This window comes from Eleginops maclovinus, chromosome 18 (assembly GCF_036324505.1).
Source record: "Eleginops maclovinus isolate JMC-PN-2008 ecotype Puerto Natales chromosome 18, JC_Emac_rtc_rv5, whole genome shotgun sequence".
Classification (NCBI taxonomy): domain Eukaryota; kingdom Metazoa; phylum Chordata; class Actinopteri; order Perciformes; family Eleginopidae; genus Eleginops; species Eleginops maclovinus.
The window spans coordinates 5,882,999-5,898,586 of NC_086366.1; the positions used below are offsets into that span (position 1 = coordinate 5,882,999).

The 15,588-nt window shown below is 39.8% G+C and overlaps 1 protein-coding gene across 3 annotated transcripts in view; it reads right to left on the minus strand.

Annotated features, from left to right (window-relative positions):
• Positions 1 to 15,588, minus strand: part of kcnab1a (potassium voltage-gated channel subfamily A regulatory beta subunit 1a) — a 98,952-nt gene that overhangs the window by 20,532 nt on the left and 62,832 nt on the right. For all 3 annotated transcript variants that reach the window (XM_063907194.1, XM_063907195.1, XM_063907196.1), the window contains exons 2-3: positions 10,101 to 10,144; positions 1,532 to 1,569 (exon numbers count right to left, since the gene is read on the minus strand). In XM_063907194.1, the coding sequence (XP_063763264.1) occupies positions 1,532 to 1,569; positions 10,101 to 10,144 (82 nt within the window). The remainder of the gene's footprint in view (positions 1 to 1,531; positions 1,570 to 10,100; positions 10,145 to 15,588) is intronic.

The window sequence follows — 15,588 nt, forward strand, 5'->3', positions numbered from 1 at the left end:
CACGATGTCGAGTTCCAAACAGTAATTATTATCATTATAAGCTGTTGATAATGAAGTTAAGTGTTTTTGTTGAGTTGGATACGAATTGGTTTGTGCATACTAGCTACCTGTGGTGCTAATTGTCGTGCTTGGTGACAGGAAATAGCGTGTCTAGAGTTTCACAATAAAAGCATCCTGCTACTTCATCCGTGGCAGGAAGTTTCATGGATGATATCAGCGACATTGAACTGGGGACATTCAGGGAGTAATGGAGAGAAGTGTGAAGCTGTGAGCGTACTATGTGAGGTAATGGCACTGAGCCTTAAGGTAATAAAATAAACACTGTTGTATAAGCTTACTGTTTCCTCGGGTGAGCTTCGTTCTCGTCCCCCTAAGAGTCACTCTTACCACCTGCAGCCACATCAGAGCATGTTAGAGTTAAACAGTTGAGGCTTTATGTATTACTAGCACACATGATGTGTCAAAGGGCACTCAGAAAACTCTGTCCTGGGTCAACTGAGCCTCTGGAAATAAAAGTGTTGTCATCCAGCCAACGGTCTGACCAAGGTTAACAGTGACCACAGCTGTGCACACACGTTTAAAATAGGTACGTGAGATGGACCACTAACTGGAACGCTGTACAAGCCATTCCCTTAATGATGTTGTACAAGTTGAGTCGGCTCTCAGCTATGGTTGGACTCTGAATCCCAAATGTTCAGCCAACTTTTTTTTGGCCTGCAGGCAACAATTTCAAAGGGCACTCAGATTGAAATTCAGCACAACAGAAACTTGGCATAAATGGGCATTCGTTTGAGGTTTTTAAAGTGCCAATTCCAGGATATCAATGATCCATCAGTGTTTGGAGCTTATTGCTGTGACATTTATGGTTGGGAAAGTCTGTGAAAACGGTCAAGGCCTGTCTCCATAAAGTGTATTTTCCTTAAAAGAAGGCACTGGGGAGAGCCCAGCATGGATGAGAACTGGATACAGGGTTGTTTATTCTTATAAAAGTTGCTAAGTAGTGCATTAAGCCAAAATGGCCTAACTCTCGAGAGCAAAAGTACCCGTATCTGGGCCTAAAAAGAGTGTGCATTTTTCTCAATGTCAAAGTCGTTTTTAGGCCCAATGACGTCACAGACAAACACACTATAGCAGTACCGCCGTTTTACCCACTATGAACATTTTCTTCAATGTCCGGCGCTCTTCCTGGGAGCTTGGCAGAGCCTCTTACCAGCGTTGCAATAAATAAAAGGTCATAGCCCTTTCTTATTGTTTCTAAGACAACAACATGTCACAATGAAAACAAAAGTAAGACCGCTATTTATGTATTTCCCAAGATGAACCTTCTGTGTTTATTAAGATTCCCATTTACACTATTAGCATTGGCATTCTTTATGGGGTCCACACACATACAGTCACATAAACCAAACACACATAAACAAACAAAACTCATGTAATAAACAATCAAGGGTGGAAGTGAAACAAAAATTATACACAAAATCAATCAATAGTCAATAATCAACATAAATAATAAAGGAAACATGTTTCATACCTCGTCTGTGATCTGTCCCCCAAACGTCACCCATGTACCTGCAGGGAAGAGAGACACATTTAAACACAATACATTATGTGTGTGTGTGTGTGTGTGTGTGTGTGTGTGTGTGTGTGTGTGTGTGTGTGTGTGTGTGTGTGTGTGTGTGTGTGTGTGTGTGTGTGTGTCATCCTGCTGTAAACACTGCAAATCCCTGGGCTGTGTCAAAATCGTTAGAGGAAGGATGTGAAGATCCCGAGAGAGAGCTGCAGCTCAATACTGAGGGATCACCTTCAGAGAGTTAGCACTTCCTGTCTTCACCGGAGACTGTTTGACGTCGTGCATGTTTGAAAGACTTTACTTCCCCTGTCCTTGCGTGTTAATGTCTGTGTGTGTGTGTGGGTGTGTGTTCATCTGACTTTCTATGCTCCCGATTGTCCTGCATAAGAGACTTTAAGGTTGTTTTGAAATTGTCAATATTTTTTTAGGAAAGTAAACTGAGGGAAATGACCCGGAAGTACATACATTAAATATGTGTAGGCCAACCCCGATAAAAAAACAACCTACTTACAGTGATGAAGAGAATAATGCAAACCCCTCCAGCTGATTCTCCTTTTTTGGGTTATTTATAAAGTCCATTCAGGCTATAAAACTGCTCTATCTGTTCTCTTTATCCCCCTGTTGAGGCCATTTCACTCACTCAGTGTCTGAGTACTCACAATTTCACACCAAATAAATGAAACAGATTTCTCCTCTGACTCTGTTGACCTCCACTGCTCGACTGTCATAAAACAATTGATGCACCTCAGAGACCGGCGACGACGTAACAGCACTTAACCATCTGCTCTTTCCAAAAAGAAACGATGTTATGATTTAATAACAACATACCATCAACTCCACTGAGGTTCAACTCACAGATGACACCCTGCGGATACACTGGATCTGTTGCTGCATAATGATGTGATCCTCTTGGTTGTTTTCCCTTTCCCGTAGTGTGTTATATAGGTTTGTGTGCACGTAACTGGTTTGCAAAGGCCAAAATCCCAACGTTTCCTCAAGAGGGAGTTTCTCTCCAACACACACTGCCTGATACGCCCCCCATTGGACTCCTTTGTTTACTTCAGGAATATGGGCTAAGGGGCGGGACATATCCAAGCAGTCAACCAATCACAACAGAGCCGGCCAGCTAACACATCTAAGAAATAAGACTGGGCTCTGGTTTCAGACAGAGGGTGAAAAGAGGGGCTGCAGCACAGGCAGTATGAGAAAAATAAAGAGCTTTCTGAACATTAAGGCATGGAGACATGTCCCAGTAGAGAGATAAAATTAACCTGAAGATGAGCAGAATGTGTACTCTTTAAAAAGGAGCTTCAAGCAGCAGTTCTCAATGCGCATCATCCTTCTTTCTTTTTTTTTCTAGCAGAGGAGAGTGGGTGAAATAGAAAAGTTGCTTTTGGATATTGTTAACACCTGTAACCATGGCAACATCCTTCAACCTCAACTGCACCTACACTGCAGTCATTACCGATTGCCCTGATTATACAGGAAATGCTTTCGTTATTTCTCATGTATGCAGTGCCTTGTATAAAAGTTAAGTGTGTGTGTGTGTGTGTGTGTGTGTGTGTGTGTGTGTGTGTGTGTGTGTGTGTGTGTGTGTGTGTGTGTGTGTGTGTGTGTGTGTGTGTGTGCAATCAGCCCTTTAAGTTCTCTGCAGTCAAATTAGAATCACAGGTAATAACTAGCAGGATTACATATAGTGTTTGTTGTCAAAGGATCAGATTGTATTTCTTCTCTGTAAGCTGCTCTGTTCTGTAGGCTAAAACTTTAAGTGGGAATCTATACACGTACTGCCTGAATCTGCTCATGGTTTTCACCTTCTCTGGTTCATATGGTCTGCTTTTAATTCATACTTACTGAATAACAATCTTCTCCTTTGTTCAAGATTTTATGCCGCCAAAAAATGCCTGTTAAGGTTAAAAAGTGTTCCATCTATAAACCAAGTCCAACTATAACGTTCCTTTTTGTGTTTCATCTGAATAAACCCCTACTTTGCAGCTCAGACATATACTCTGCTTTATAGTTAGTTTTTTAAAGGGGCTGGAAATTAATCCAACAAAGGTATGACTCAGACTTTCTATCTGTGGACAGACATGCTGGACCAGGCTGTAAAAGAGTCAGGAGGTCGGTTAAAGTGAGACACCGTGTGCCATGTCTCACGCTGTATACGGGTCTCAACACTGGAGGAAACGGGTTAAAAGGACTCACAGCAAATCAAAAAAAGGAAATGTATGACACCTCTTGTTAAATCTACAACTCTAGCACATCATTTTATTTCCCTTTGTCTTGTACTTTACAACTTCAACAGTTTTTTCGGTCTCTGAAGTTGTTTTACATGTTGAATCTCCTGATATACTGTATCTATGTAGCATTTAGAATATGACTGTTATATTTATATACAGCATACACGCACACACATACACACACACCGTTCTTTGCACCTATTTTCAGATCTGTGGAATGCCGTTGTCTCTTCTTCATGTTCTATTGATTTCTTTTATTGAGTCGCCTGAGTCCGCATATCTAAATCTGGTTATGCTTCTCTACTGTTTAAAGCAGAGGTCTGACGGGGGTGGACACAACAATACAAACACTTTAAATGTAACACAAGACAGAAAATAACGTGCTGTCTGTTATATTTTCTCACCCTGGTTGATGAAAACAGCATCACAAACTGCGGTTCACGAATGATCAAAGTCTAATCAATTGTCAGAAGTACAAAATAATAAGCGTTGCTCTTTGTTGCAAGGCTTTTGCAATTAGTTGCGTCACATTTTTTTGTATATATTGTTGTATGGCGTATAGTAATGATCAACAACGATCATCACAGCTGGACTGATACAATCATGTACCTTTAGTGATTATAGCAATACACACCATTTATTAAGTCCGATGCAACGTGAGGATACAACTTCATAAGTCTGATGCAATGCTTTTCTAAAAAGGGCATTTTGCATGATAGGGGACCTTTAAGATGCCGAGCCAAACAGCTGTATAATAGATTTTAAGGAGATGAAAGGTTTTTAAGTTTAAAGTTAGTTTAAAACATCTACCGCTGAATACTTGCATTAAGAAAGTTATTTTTGTTTTAAAATGTGTCTGAAATTGCATGTTCAAATATTCAAACAGGAATTACCTTCATGAATATGTGCAAGGAGTTCCACCAACAGAAATCTCAATGATGGAGGAAAATCATTTTTGATGTATTATAGTCAATTTGCTTTACAAAGAGAATTTTATTCAGAAAATACTGCCATCAAACATACATTTTTAAAAATGTTTTTAAGAATAAATGTTATATAAACCAGGCTGTTTATAATGTATGATCAAACCCCTCTGTAATCCTTCAGAACATTGATGGATATTAAACTAGAAAGCTGTGTGTATGTAAGACCAACTAAAACTGTGATTTCTGTCTCATAGTAGGAGAAGAAACTCTTTAAAGACATCTTTTCTAAAACGTCATACATTCTTCAACACACTACAGGTACAATTTTACAAAAAGATATCTGAATACATCTTCCCCAAACCAACCGTAAGACAATACCTTTTTTGTATGACAATTATTCTGAAAGATTTTGTTTAAGCGTTGAATGCATTTGAAATAGATAGATAGAATCGGAGGATGAAACCCTCTTTATTAGTCACATACGTGCACACAGCAGAGCACACACAGTGAAATTGGAACTCTGCATTTAACCCCGTAGTACTAGGAGCAGTGGGCAGCTATTGTGCAGCGCCCGGGGAGCAATGGGGAGGGGTGCCTTGCAGGGCCTAGGAGGTGAACTGGGACCTCTCCAAGTAGCAGTCCACTTTCCATATTTCAAGTGTGTTTGGGGACTTGAACCGGCAACCCTACGATTCACAGTCCAAGCCCCTACTGACTGAGCCACTGCTGGACTGAATCTATAGATGCAATAGACAGCAAACACCTCAATGTGAATTTTGGATGTGTTCATTTTACTAGTCTGAAAGAAGCACTGTTATGTAAGCCCAAAGTCTGAAAAGGTGATGTTTTTGTGTCCTGCCTCAACAGATGTATTTTAGTTCTACAAGAAAAAGTAGAAAATAGAAAAGCAAGCGCTGTAGAAGTAGAGGGAGAAGGCGCTAAAGTACATATTCGTAAACCCTTTTCTGCAGAGGTACCACAGAGACACACCCTCAGGTCCATCCTCTCTGCAGAGTTTTCTGGGAGAACCATTATAAGAATGATCAATCAAAGCACCGCAGCAGAGCAGCAAGGGCAGGAATCTGAAGCTGTGTTGCATGTGCGTGGAGCGAGAAAAAAAAGAATTGCTGGTGGCTTGATAAATGGTAAATGGACTGTATTTATATGGTACTTTATCACGGCTTTACGACTCCTTAAAGAGCTTTCACATGTACAAGTCATCATTCATCCATTCATAAAGAAGCAGAGGCTGTCATGTAAGGTGACACATGCTCAAGGAAGCTAACATTCACACACCATCTGCAGCAACTTGGGGTTAAGTTTCTTACCCAAGGATACATAGACATGCTGACTGCAGGGGCTGCGATCGAACTTGCAACTGATTAAAAGACGACCTCAAGGCCACAGTCACGAGAAGTTGTGAACTCCTACATCACCTTTCTTTTCAGCCAATTAAAAATGCTCCTGCAAACTGACACACATGCTCTCTTTTTCCATATCCCCCAACCAGTTAGCATCATTGGCAGCAGTGTGTGTGTGTGTGTGTGTGTGTGTGTGTGTGTGTGTGTGTGTGTGTGTGTGTGTGTGTGTGTGTGTGTGTGTGTGTGTGTGTGTGTGTGTGTGTGTGTGTGTGTTGACAGCCTTCCTCCCTGTGGTCTTATCAGTGCATGGAGGATGGTGAATGTGCTGAGAGGTCACACAGACTTCACTAATCACTTCACTTATCGAGTAACAGACTACCGGTCTCACTGCGGGGATCATCAGTTCTTTATGAATCCGTTCAGTCACCATTAACTGCTGAGAGGTCTCACACAGGAGAGAGAGTGTGTTTTTAGACAGTTTGTGAGCTTCTCCGATGCATTTAAATTTAATAGATATTAAATGATGTTCTTCTGGAGAGTGAAATTAGCTCTTTATATAGTTAGTGGAGTGGAAATAAGTGGTGTTGAATTGACTCAGGCTATTAAACAATTGATTGAATTTTAACAGGAATATATTACATTTCTGTGTGAGATTAAAAAAAGGTTTCTCAGTTTGGACTCCTGCCAGGAAACAGAGGGAGGAGTACTAGTAAAGTACTGTAGAGGACCGTGTAGTTATCAGTGTTGGTAAGTAACTTAATACATTTACTCAAGTAGTGTGGTCTGCAAGGGCTAAAATCCCAGAGTTCCCTCCAGAGGGAGCTCCCCCCCCTGCCTGAAACACCTCTATTAGACCCCTGTATTTACCTCTGGATAATGGTGACATCACTACATAACATTCACACTTCTATTGGCTAGCGCAACACATTCTGCGTGATAGGCTAAGGGACGGGACATCTATAAGTGGTTGATCAATCACAACAGAGCCGGCCAGTTAACCAATCAGAGCAGACTGGGCTCTGGTTTCAGACAGAGGGTGAAAAGAGGTGCTGCAGCACAGGCAGTATGAGAAAAATAAAGAGCTTTATGAACATTAAAGCATGGAGACATGTCCCAGTAGAGGCACAAATACTGATATGAACCTGAAAATGGGCAGAATAGGGTCCCTTAGTCACTTCAGATACACTTTATTACTAATTACTAATTTGTTTTGTTTTTTTATCATTTTTAGTGTTATTCATTTCAGATTTTTCTGCATTTGGTACTTTTAGGTTTATTACTTTAAGTACATTTTCCTCGTACATATTTTACTTTCCAATAAAGGACTTTAACTTGAGTGTTTCTATGGTGTGGTATTAGTGCTTATAAGTAAAATACCACACCGTAATACTTCTTCCACTGGTTATTATACAAGGCCGGTGTGTGGCGAATGAAAAAAGTTCTTTGATTTGCTTATACATGATAAAATATATATAGTTTATATTGTCTGCAAATGTCAAGTGTTTCTTTTGCCTACTGAATGAAAAAACTGTGTGTTAGTGTGTGAGTGACACCTTAATCTTGCCTGAGCACAAAGCTAACCTCTATACAACCTCTTTTAGGCAAATAACAAGCCATGAGTAACAGCAGCTGGGTCCCGAGAGTATAATACCCACAGGAAGAGAAAAGAAATGACAAGAGGAGGACGAGTTGAGCACGAGAGGAAGCAAGATGTATGTATTTCGACTCAATCAAGGAATTCCCTTATCTATTAAAAGTCTCAATATCAGAGCTTTCAACATTAAGGCTTTCGATTAATCTGGAAACCTCAACACATTTACAAAAACCTATCATAGGGCCTCTTTAAATATGCTCAGCAAATTAATAGTGCATTTATCGTGTGAATTAAATATGGTGTGGAGGTCTGTTTAAGAGCAGAGAAAAGCAATAATTATGATAAATGATTCAACCAGAGCTGTATACATTTTTAGTCAGCTGATGGATGGTTTATGCCCCAGCTCAAATCTGATTCTGCTGATGGATTAATGTTGGTCTGCATCCTTAATGCTGCTGCAATTCATAATCATTTTAGCTGCAGCAAAAAAAAGTTAAGGTGTTAGGCAGCCACTACATATGAAGGTCAATTTGCTGCTTTACCTTTGCATCATCTTTTGGGTATTACATCCAAAACATATCCTGGTGTGCGGCCAAGTTTCAGAGTTTTAAAAGCAGCAGTGCAGCTGTAATCCAGCAAGCAAAGAGAATACAACTCATACACACCACAAGCTCATCTATCTTGGTGTTGTTCCTCAAGGTGAAACACCATTAAGCGCCCTGCTCTTTGCCCTCTCTCTACCTCCGTTCCCCTGCCAGCATCATGTCCGCCCCAGGCGCAGCATGTGTCAAGCAGCTGGCATTATGCTGACATTTTCTGTACAGTGCATCTCAGCCAGAGAGAGTCAGACCTCCCAGTATGCGAGAGCCACCCTGAGAGTCAGACATTACACCCTGAAAAATGACACCCCTTCTTTGTGTTGAATCTGATAAGGACACGTATTAAACCATTTGGTTGCAGCACCTCTTTTCACCCTCTGTCTGAAACCAGAGCCCAGTCTGCTCTGATTTGTTAGCTGGCCCGCTCTGTTCTGATTGGTCAAGTGCTTAGAGATGTCCCGCCCCTTAGCCTACTGTACAATATTTCAGAGTGCTAGCCAATAGAAGCGTGAGCGTTACATGTTGATGTCACTATGTTAACGGATGTATGCTCCCCTCTGGAGGGAACACAGGGATTTTAGCGTTTGCAGACCATTTACATGCACTATAACTCTACAGGAAAGGGAAACCCCCAAAAAGAATAACAGGGCCTCTTTAAACATAAAAAAATCCTTCTACGAATTTACTATAAATGATAAATTGTGCCTGCTATAGAAAAACACATCCACTTTTTCTGACAGATGGAAAAAGCAGAGATGAACTTTCGCACTTTTGCTTATTAATGCCAAAACGGCTTTCTCATATGCATATCTGCACAGAAATGTCAAATATACATAAGCAACTTTAAGGGTAGAAATGTCAATCAAGTCTGGCCTGTCAAGGTCAAATAGAAAAAAATACTTTCAGCTTGTCAATATGAGGACTCTTATTTAACAGATGTACAACCTAGACAGGTCTGGAGAGATTTTTGAGGAGACCAAGAAGGGTTATTTAAGGATGCAGCTTAAAGTTGAGGAGTGCTGACAACTTATCAAACACTAGCTGAAGCAGGACTAGAGTGCCTGTCAAATTTAAAGTCAACGTCCTGATACAGGATCCCACAATTTAATAAGGTTATACTACAGCTCGCTTTTTGTGCACCAGTCAACTCTAAAATTGCAAAGAGAGATCAGCCGTATGTTAAAGGGTCTTGAGAAATATTGTCTCCAGCGATTGTAACGAAAAAATGCTGTTTTCTTGTATCTTTCCTTATATAATCTTATAAAAACAGCTTCAGAAAACATGATACTCTCACACAGAATATCACTTCCTCCCAGTCTGTTTACTGCTGAAGCTTTCAAACTTTGACAGAAGCAGCAGGTTTTTCAACGGTGTGCAAAACATCCCGGTGAAGGTCAGCCTCTTTAATCTGGCTAAAGCTCATGTCCCTCGAGAACTGGACGTTTTCTATCCAATTTACTGGCTGATCTGATCCCTCGAGGGACTCTGAGCAGTGAGCAGGGTCTAATCCAGACCATCCTGCAGGCCTCGTACTATCTTTCTACGAACTCACAAGTTTGGGATTATGCAAAGAATGTTATCTCATGCCAGAAAACAATGCTGTATAAATCTGTATGTATCAGTAATCTGATTAGGTCTTTTTTTTATGTATCCTGATTTGTATGCCGTTACATAATCCATCACACCGCAAGCCTGATGCTTAAACATAATGTCTCCTGTTTTCTTTTCCTCTGACCGGTTTATATATCGTTATAGTATTTGTTTAGTCCATTTAATTAGTGCTGTTGTTAATAGTGAAGAGCCTACTCACCTAGTCCTAAGCAAGATACTCTGAGTCCTGACTTCCCAAGGTTCCTGTAAAAACAGAACAAAATTAATTACATTTCTTGTACATCCAAAATACAACGTGTGCATTAAACCAAATGAGATCCAAACATTCCATTAGTGAAACCCTCAGTGACTTGTAGAACATATTCACCAATGCTTCGCCTGCTCAAATGCTCAAGATTGCCTTTGGTTGTGTTGGTTCTTCCTGTTAGAGCGCTAAAAATGCTATTACTTTGCCTAGCGTTGCCAGCTTTATCAACCTTAATTTGCCAAGGAAACTGTTCATTAACTCTTTAATTAAGCAGACATTGAGAAGTTGCTTGGCTGAATCAAAGTAAAAGTCAGCTTACAAAAGGCACAGGCAAACAAAGTTCTTTACTCTCACTGCCAGAACGGTAGACACAGGTCCACATGTCAAATTTAACCATAGGGTGTTAAATAATAATTCTAATTTACATTTTGAGAGCCACACATTTGGCAATAGCTAGCTACATAGCTAACATTCGCTAGCTAGCAAGTTAAATGGATAGAAAACATTAACTAGCTTGTAAAGTAGATAGCTACGTTTTGCTAGCCTTCTTGTTAGATGGATAGCTTATGCAAGCTAGATAACTACTTAGATAGTAAACATTAGCTAGTATGCAAAGGAGACAGATAATGTTCAATAGTTAGCTAACTTTTGCTAGTTAGGTAGCACACTTGACAGGTTAATTGAAATTCTGTCTCTAGGTTAAGTTGTTTTTATAAATGTGAACACTGTGGACCTTTATCCACCCTTTTGGCTGTGAGAGTTTTTATAAGCTGTCCACACAAGCTTTAAAATGGAGTCTGTCCAACTGATGTGTTTTGGCACTTTTTGTAATTCCTCATAGCGGAGATAACGGGAAATTTCTGTGCTAAACCGGAAGGACTACCAGATGTGTTTGAATTATAAGAATAAGAATCATCCATTAATCTAACTTCACCTCAATAATAACCAAACGTATTATATTGTTGGACATTGAAAACTGTTGTGACAGTCAAGTAAATAACAAGCAGGCATTTCATTTTTACAAGAGGCAGGAAGTGGCTAAGCTTCAGAAATTCACACGACAGTTTGACATTTCTTCTGATTCGTTAGATGAAAGGAAATTGAATTTTACTTTCCCGCACCTCTAGGTAGATGACATTCTCCCACAATGTGTAAACCGGTTTATGAAATGAAATGGTTATTCTCAGCCCATTAATTAGTTTCTTCCCAGTGTGCCGGGAGAACAAACAGCCCATTACAGAATGACAGACAGAGACGGGAGGAAGAGACAGTAATGAGAAACCATCAGCACTGAACACACAAACTGGAAAGCTAATCAAAACGGTGTGTGCAGTACTGGAACATATAAATAGTAAAAATAAATCCAAATTGTTAACACCAAGCTGGAGAGAGAAGTGAGTTTGTAAGTCTGTGTGTACTACAGATACTAAATACATCTCATTAGCTTCCTAATAGCCTCATTAGCTGTCTCATTAGCACTAAACAAAACAAGTGATGTAATGTAATCAGTAATGTAACTATCAAAATAAAAGAGTAATGTAATCTGATTACTTTCCGTTACTTTGGGACAACTCAATACATAAATCCAAGAGAAATAAATATCAATAGATGATTTTTACTCAAGTGTAAATTATGTAAGAAAACAGAACAGTGTGACCTTAGAAAAGAAGAAACCAAGATATTTAGGATCAAAATATATCTTTTGCTCACACTATTGTATGAACATATAGGTTCACATACTGAATTAAAATATAACAAATGAAAGAAAGTGAGAATCGTAAAGCAGATTCAGGCAGTTAGTGTATAGATTCACACTTAAAGTATAAGCCTACTGAACAGAGCAGCTTACAGAGAAGAGATAACATCTGATCCTTTTACAACAAACACTATATGCTCTTTTTAGGTTTTCACTCACATTGTCACACACACACACACACACTTTCAGAAACAGGCTCTGGAGCAGGTGCACAGCTATAAGCACGGCTCCTATTCATCAGCATGAAGGCAGTACAGGTGGCACAGCTCATACTTTGTTGTCTCTGCACTTTTGCCACTTGCTAAGGGACCTGATTCAGAGAGGAAACTCGAGAATTGATCTGAAATGAAAAATGCACGTCATCGTTTTTGTTCTGAAAACTTGTTATTTTTAGTCACTCTAAAAACTCACAGACTATGAGCAAAAAACACTATAAGTTGAACAAAAGTTGGTGACGAACTTGTGTCACAGTTAAAGTTTCTTGTTCTGTTTCCAAAGAGCCCCAGATGTATTCCTAAAACCTGGGTTGTGGTAAAAAAGTATTTTCAGAACCACTATTTCGTAACCTCAGTGAGAAACGTTGTGGCGTTAAGGAAAGAAGTGAAGGAGAACTCAATAGGACGTAAGAAAAGAGACTGCACTGACACTAGGAGACATAATTAATGACAATACTCAATACAGCGGACTACCATAAGACATTATTATTGCAAATCCCTGCAGAAAAGGATCGCTCTCAAGGTGAAACCATTGAAATGCATTAAATCGCCCAGCTTTAAAGACTTTACAAACTTCATTATAAAGTAGTGTTATTCCTCAGATCATCAATAAAAGCCTTGTGCATTACTCACAGCTGTCAGTAATCTTTCATATTTTTCTCACCTGTCAAAACTGCTTAAGTTCTGTCACCTCTGATTAAACAGATGTACAAATCAAGCCACCCACAGGAAATCCATTTTCACACTTACTTAAATCTGCTGTTACCTATAAAACATCCACAGCAAACTGGAGGTGAACAACAAGTAGGAGGAGTTCCTTTGCTCAGCGGCACCAAGAAAAGATTATTTATGAATATGGATGAAGCATCTTTCTGCATACGTGCTTAATCCCATTAAAATCATCTGCCTCCTACAGATATTTCTAAAGGTTCTCCCACGTTTACAGCTTTTTCCAGTATGTTTTTGCTCCTCAGTGAGTGCAGTATTACAGTAATGAGTGTGTGATACTATCAGGGGATACTGTACCTTCCTTTTATCACAGCAGTTCAACGCAAGTCACATAATGTTCCTCAGATCCGCTCGGATACTGCTGAATGTGCACAAAGCATCCCCTCGTTCAGCTCTCACGGGGACGGATTGTGGGACGGATTGTGGGACGGGTGAAACAGCGACAGTGAGGAGGATAAGAGATGAGATTGAGGGACTGATGCAGAGAACAATAAAATAAGATTGGGCCACTCGGGAGATGGATTCAGAAAGTGATCTTCTCCCTCGTGTAAAGAAAACGCCTTTCAAATGGCTCTTGATATGCAAAGGCAGACACACAAACCCCATCACTAAACACACACACACACACACTAATACAGCAGTCCTCGCCCATCAAATATTTATTGAAATATGAATCCCCCGTAGCCGCTTCTCCAAATAGATCTACAATAACAAGCCTTCCCCATCAATGAGGCTATTCATCTCCACTTAAACACGTCTTCTTAGCCTGATGATGGACAGTAATGACTTTCTCTGATATTCTTTGGCAATATTATCCTCCCTGTGTATCTGCTGTAACTCTGTCCCTCTCTCTCCTGCATGTCATCACCAGAGATCTGTCAATGATTACCTTCTCCACTTTACAGCAGTGTTCAGAGGAGCTGCTATGATAGTATGAGTACTTCAATGAAGGGGAAGGAAATAGGGTTTGCTTTGACTTTATATAGGGCTGTCAGGGCTCTCGATTAATCTGTAAACCTGAAAGCATTACATTACATTCCCAGATTTGACCCAAAGTTGCTCCTGTACCACCAGTGGCAGTAAAAGGCAAAGAAAGCAGAGGAATCAACAAAAGGGAAATGTGTTACACTGACTGGAGACCAGTAAGAACCATCACTACCTCAGATATAACTCCCTCCAAGCACTGGTTCTTTAGCAGGGCAATCACAGCGGCTTTGTCCATGCTTTAAGTGTCGGAAAACTGTTGGACTTCAGGCCAATAATAGAAATCATCTTATAATAAAGTAAAAAAAACCCTCTGATTTCTCTAACCAGTTTGTCATGCATTTCTTTATTACACTACCAGACATGACAGCATTAAATGTGACTAAAGAGTTAACAGTAATTGGGAGAAAGGGATATTGGATGTTAGAGCATTGTGTTTCAGTGTGGCTTTACTGTAGAGAGTGCGATATATTGCCTTTTAACATGTTCATTAATACAATCATGAGATTAATGACTCAAACGTCTTTTTTGTTTGAGACATTTTAATTTTATTCCTTTATTTATGACTGTGCAGCACTCTGTAAGGCTTTAAAACAGTGCTTTATAATATGAGTACTTAACAGTAATGGTTCATCTCTTTTTTTAGACGAAAGCTCACAGAAATAATTTACTATCCTTGGCTGCCTTTGTAAGTGTGCTCATTATTGATCAGTGGTTTATTTCTAGCAGTATTTCACCTTTAATGACGGTGTAACTCACCTCCAGAGGGATTGGTTGTGACAAAGTATGAAATGAACCCCAAATTGCTGTTTATGATACGGAAAAAAACAATTCTGAACCTCAAGAGACCCTCTGACACATTTCTCCTGAACGTGTTTGTGTGTGCGTGTGCGTGTGCGTGTGTGTGTGTGTGTGTGTGTGTGTGTGTGTGTGTGTGTGTGTGTGTGTGTGTGTGTGTGTGTGTGTGTGTGTGTGTGTGTGTGTGTGTGTCAGAGTAAAGGAGACGGGGGGAAAAGGACAAGGAGGAAGCAGGAGAGCATGCCTGAGGCCACCTGAGCTCCAGCTAAAGTAGGTTACATGTTACAGTAATCACTCAAGTTCTGGCAGAGAACAGATTATCTTTGGTGACACTTAAGACAACAGCATTTACCACGCTGCGCCTCACTTTTATTTCCCCTCATTAAAATCTCGTTGTTTGAGTCTCCACAGCCTCTAAAAGGGTTTCTTTTCTTGTCTTCCTTCTGTGCCTCAACATTGGTTCTCTATCTTTAACCTCTTTTTATTACCCTCTTAGTTTTACTTCCTCTCCAACTCGCTGTCCGCTATTTCCACACATAATTAGGAAAAAGTGCTAATTTTAAGTATATTGTAATCCACATTGCGGTACAAAAGTCTGTTTTGTTTAATATGGTGAAGTCCTAATTTGTGCATTAGCAGGACAACATGGAAAGGTGAACTGAAAGAAAAGAAATGGGTATTTAAATGTGTAAGTCAAATGCAATTACTCCATCACTCACACCACCAAATAATCATGATAAATAAGTGTGATCTTAATATTGATCAAAGTAAAGATTCATTTCATTATGGCTATAATCGTGCAGGATAATGTGTACTCATTGAGTCTTTCCACTTTCTTTAGGCAAGACTGTGGAATATAGGATATGTTGCAGATGTAAATTAATTACAAGTTAATGTAATATATCTTTTCAAGTACCCCACAAAACAAGTCCCAATTTAAAGTATTGGCAGTCGTGCC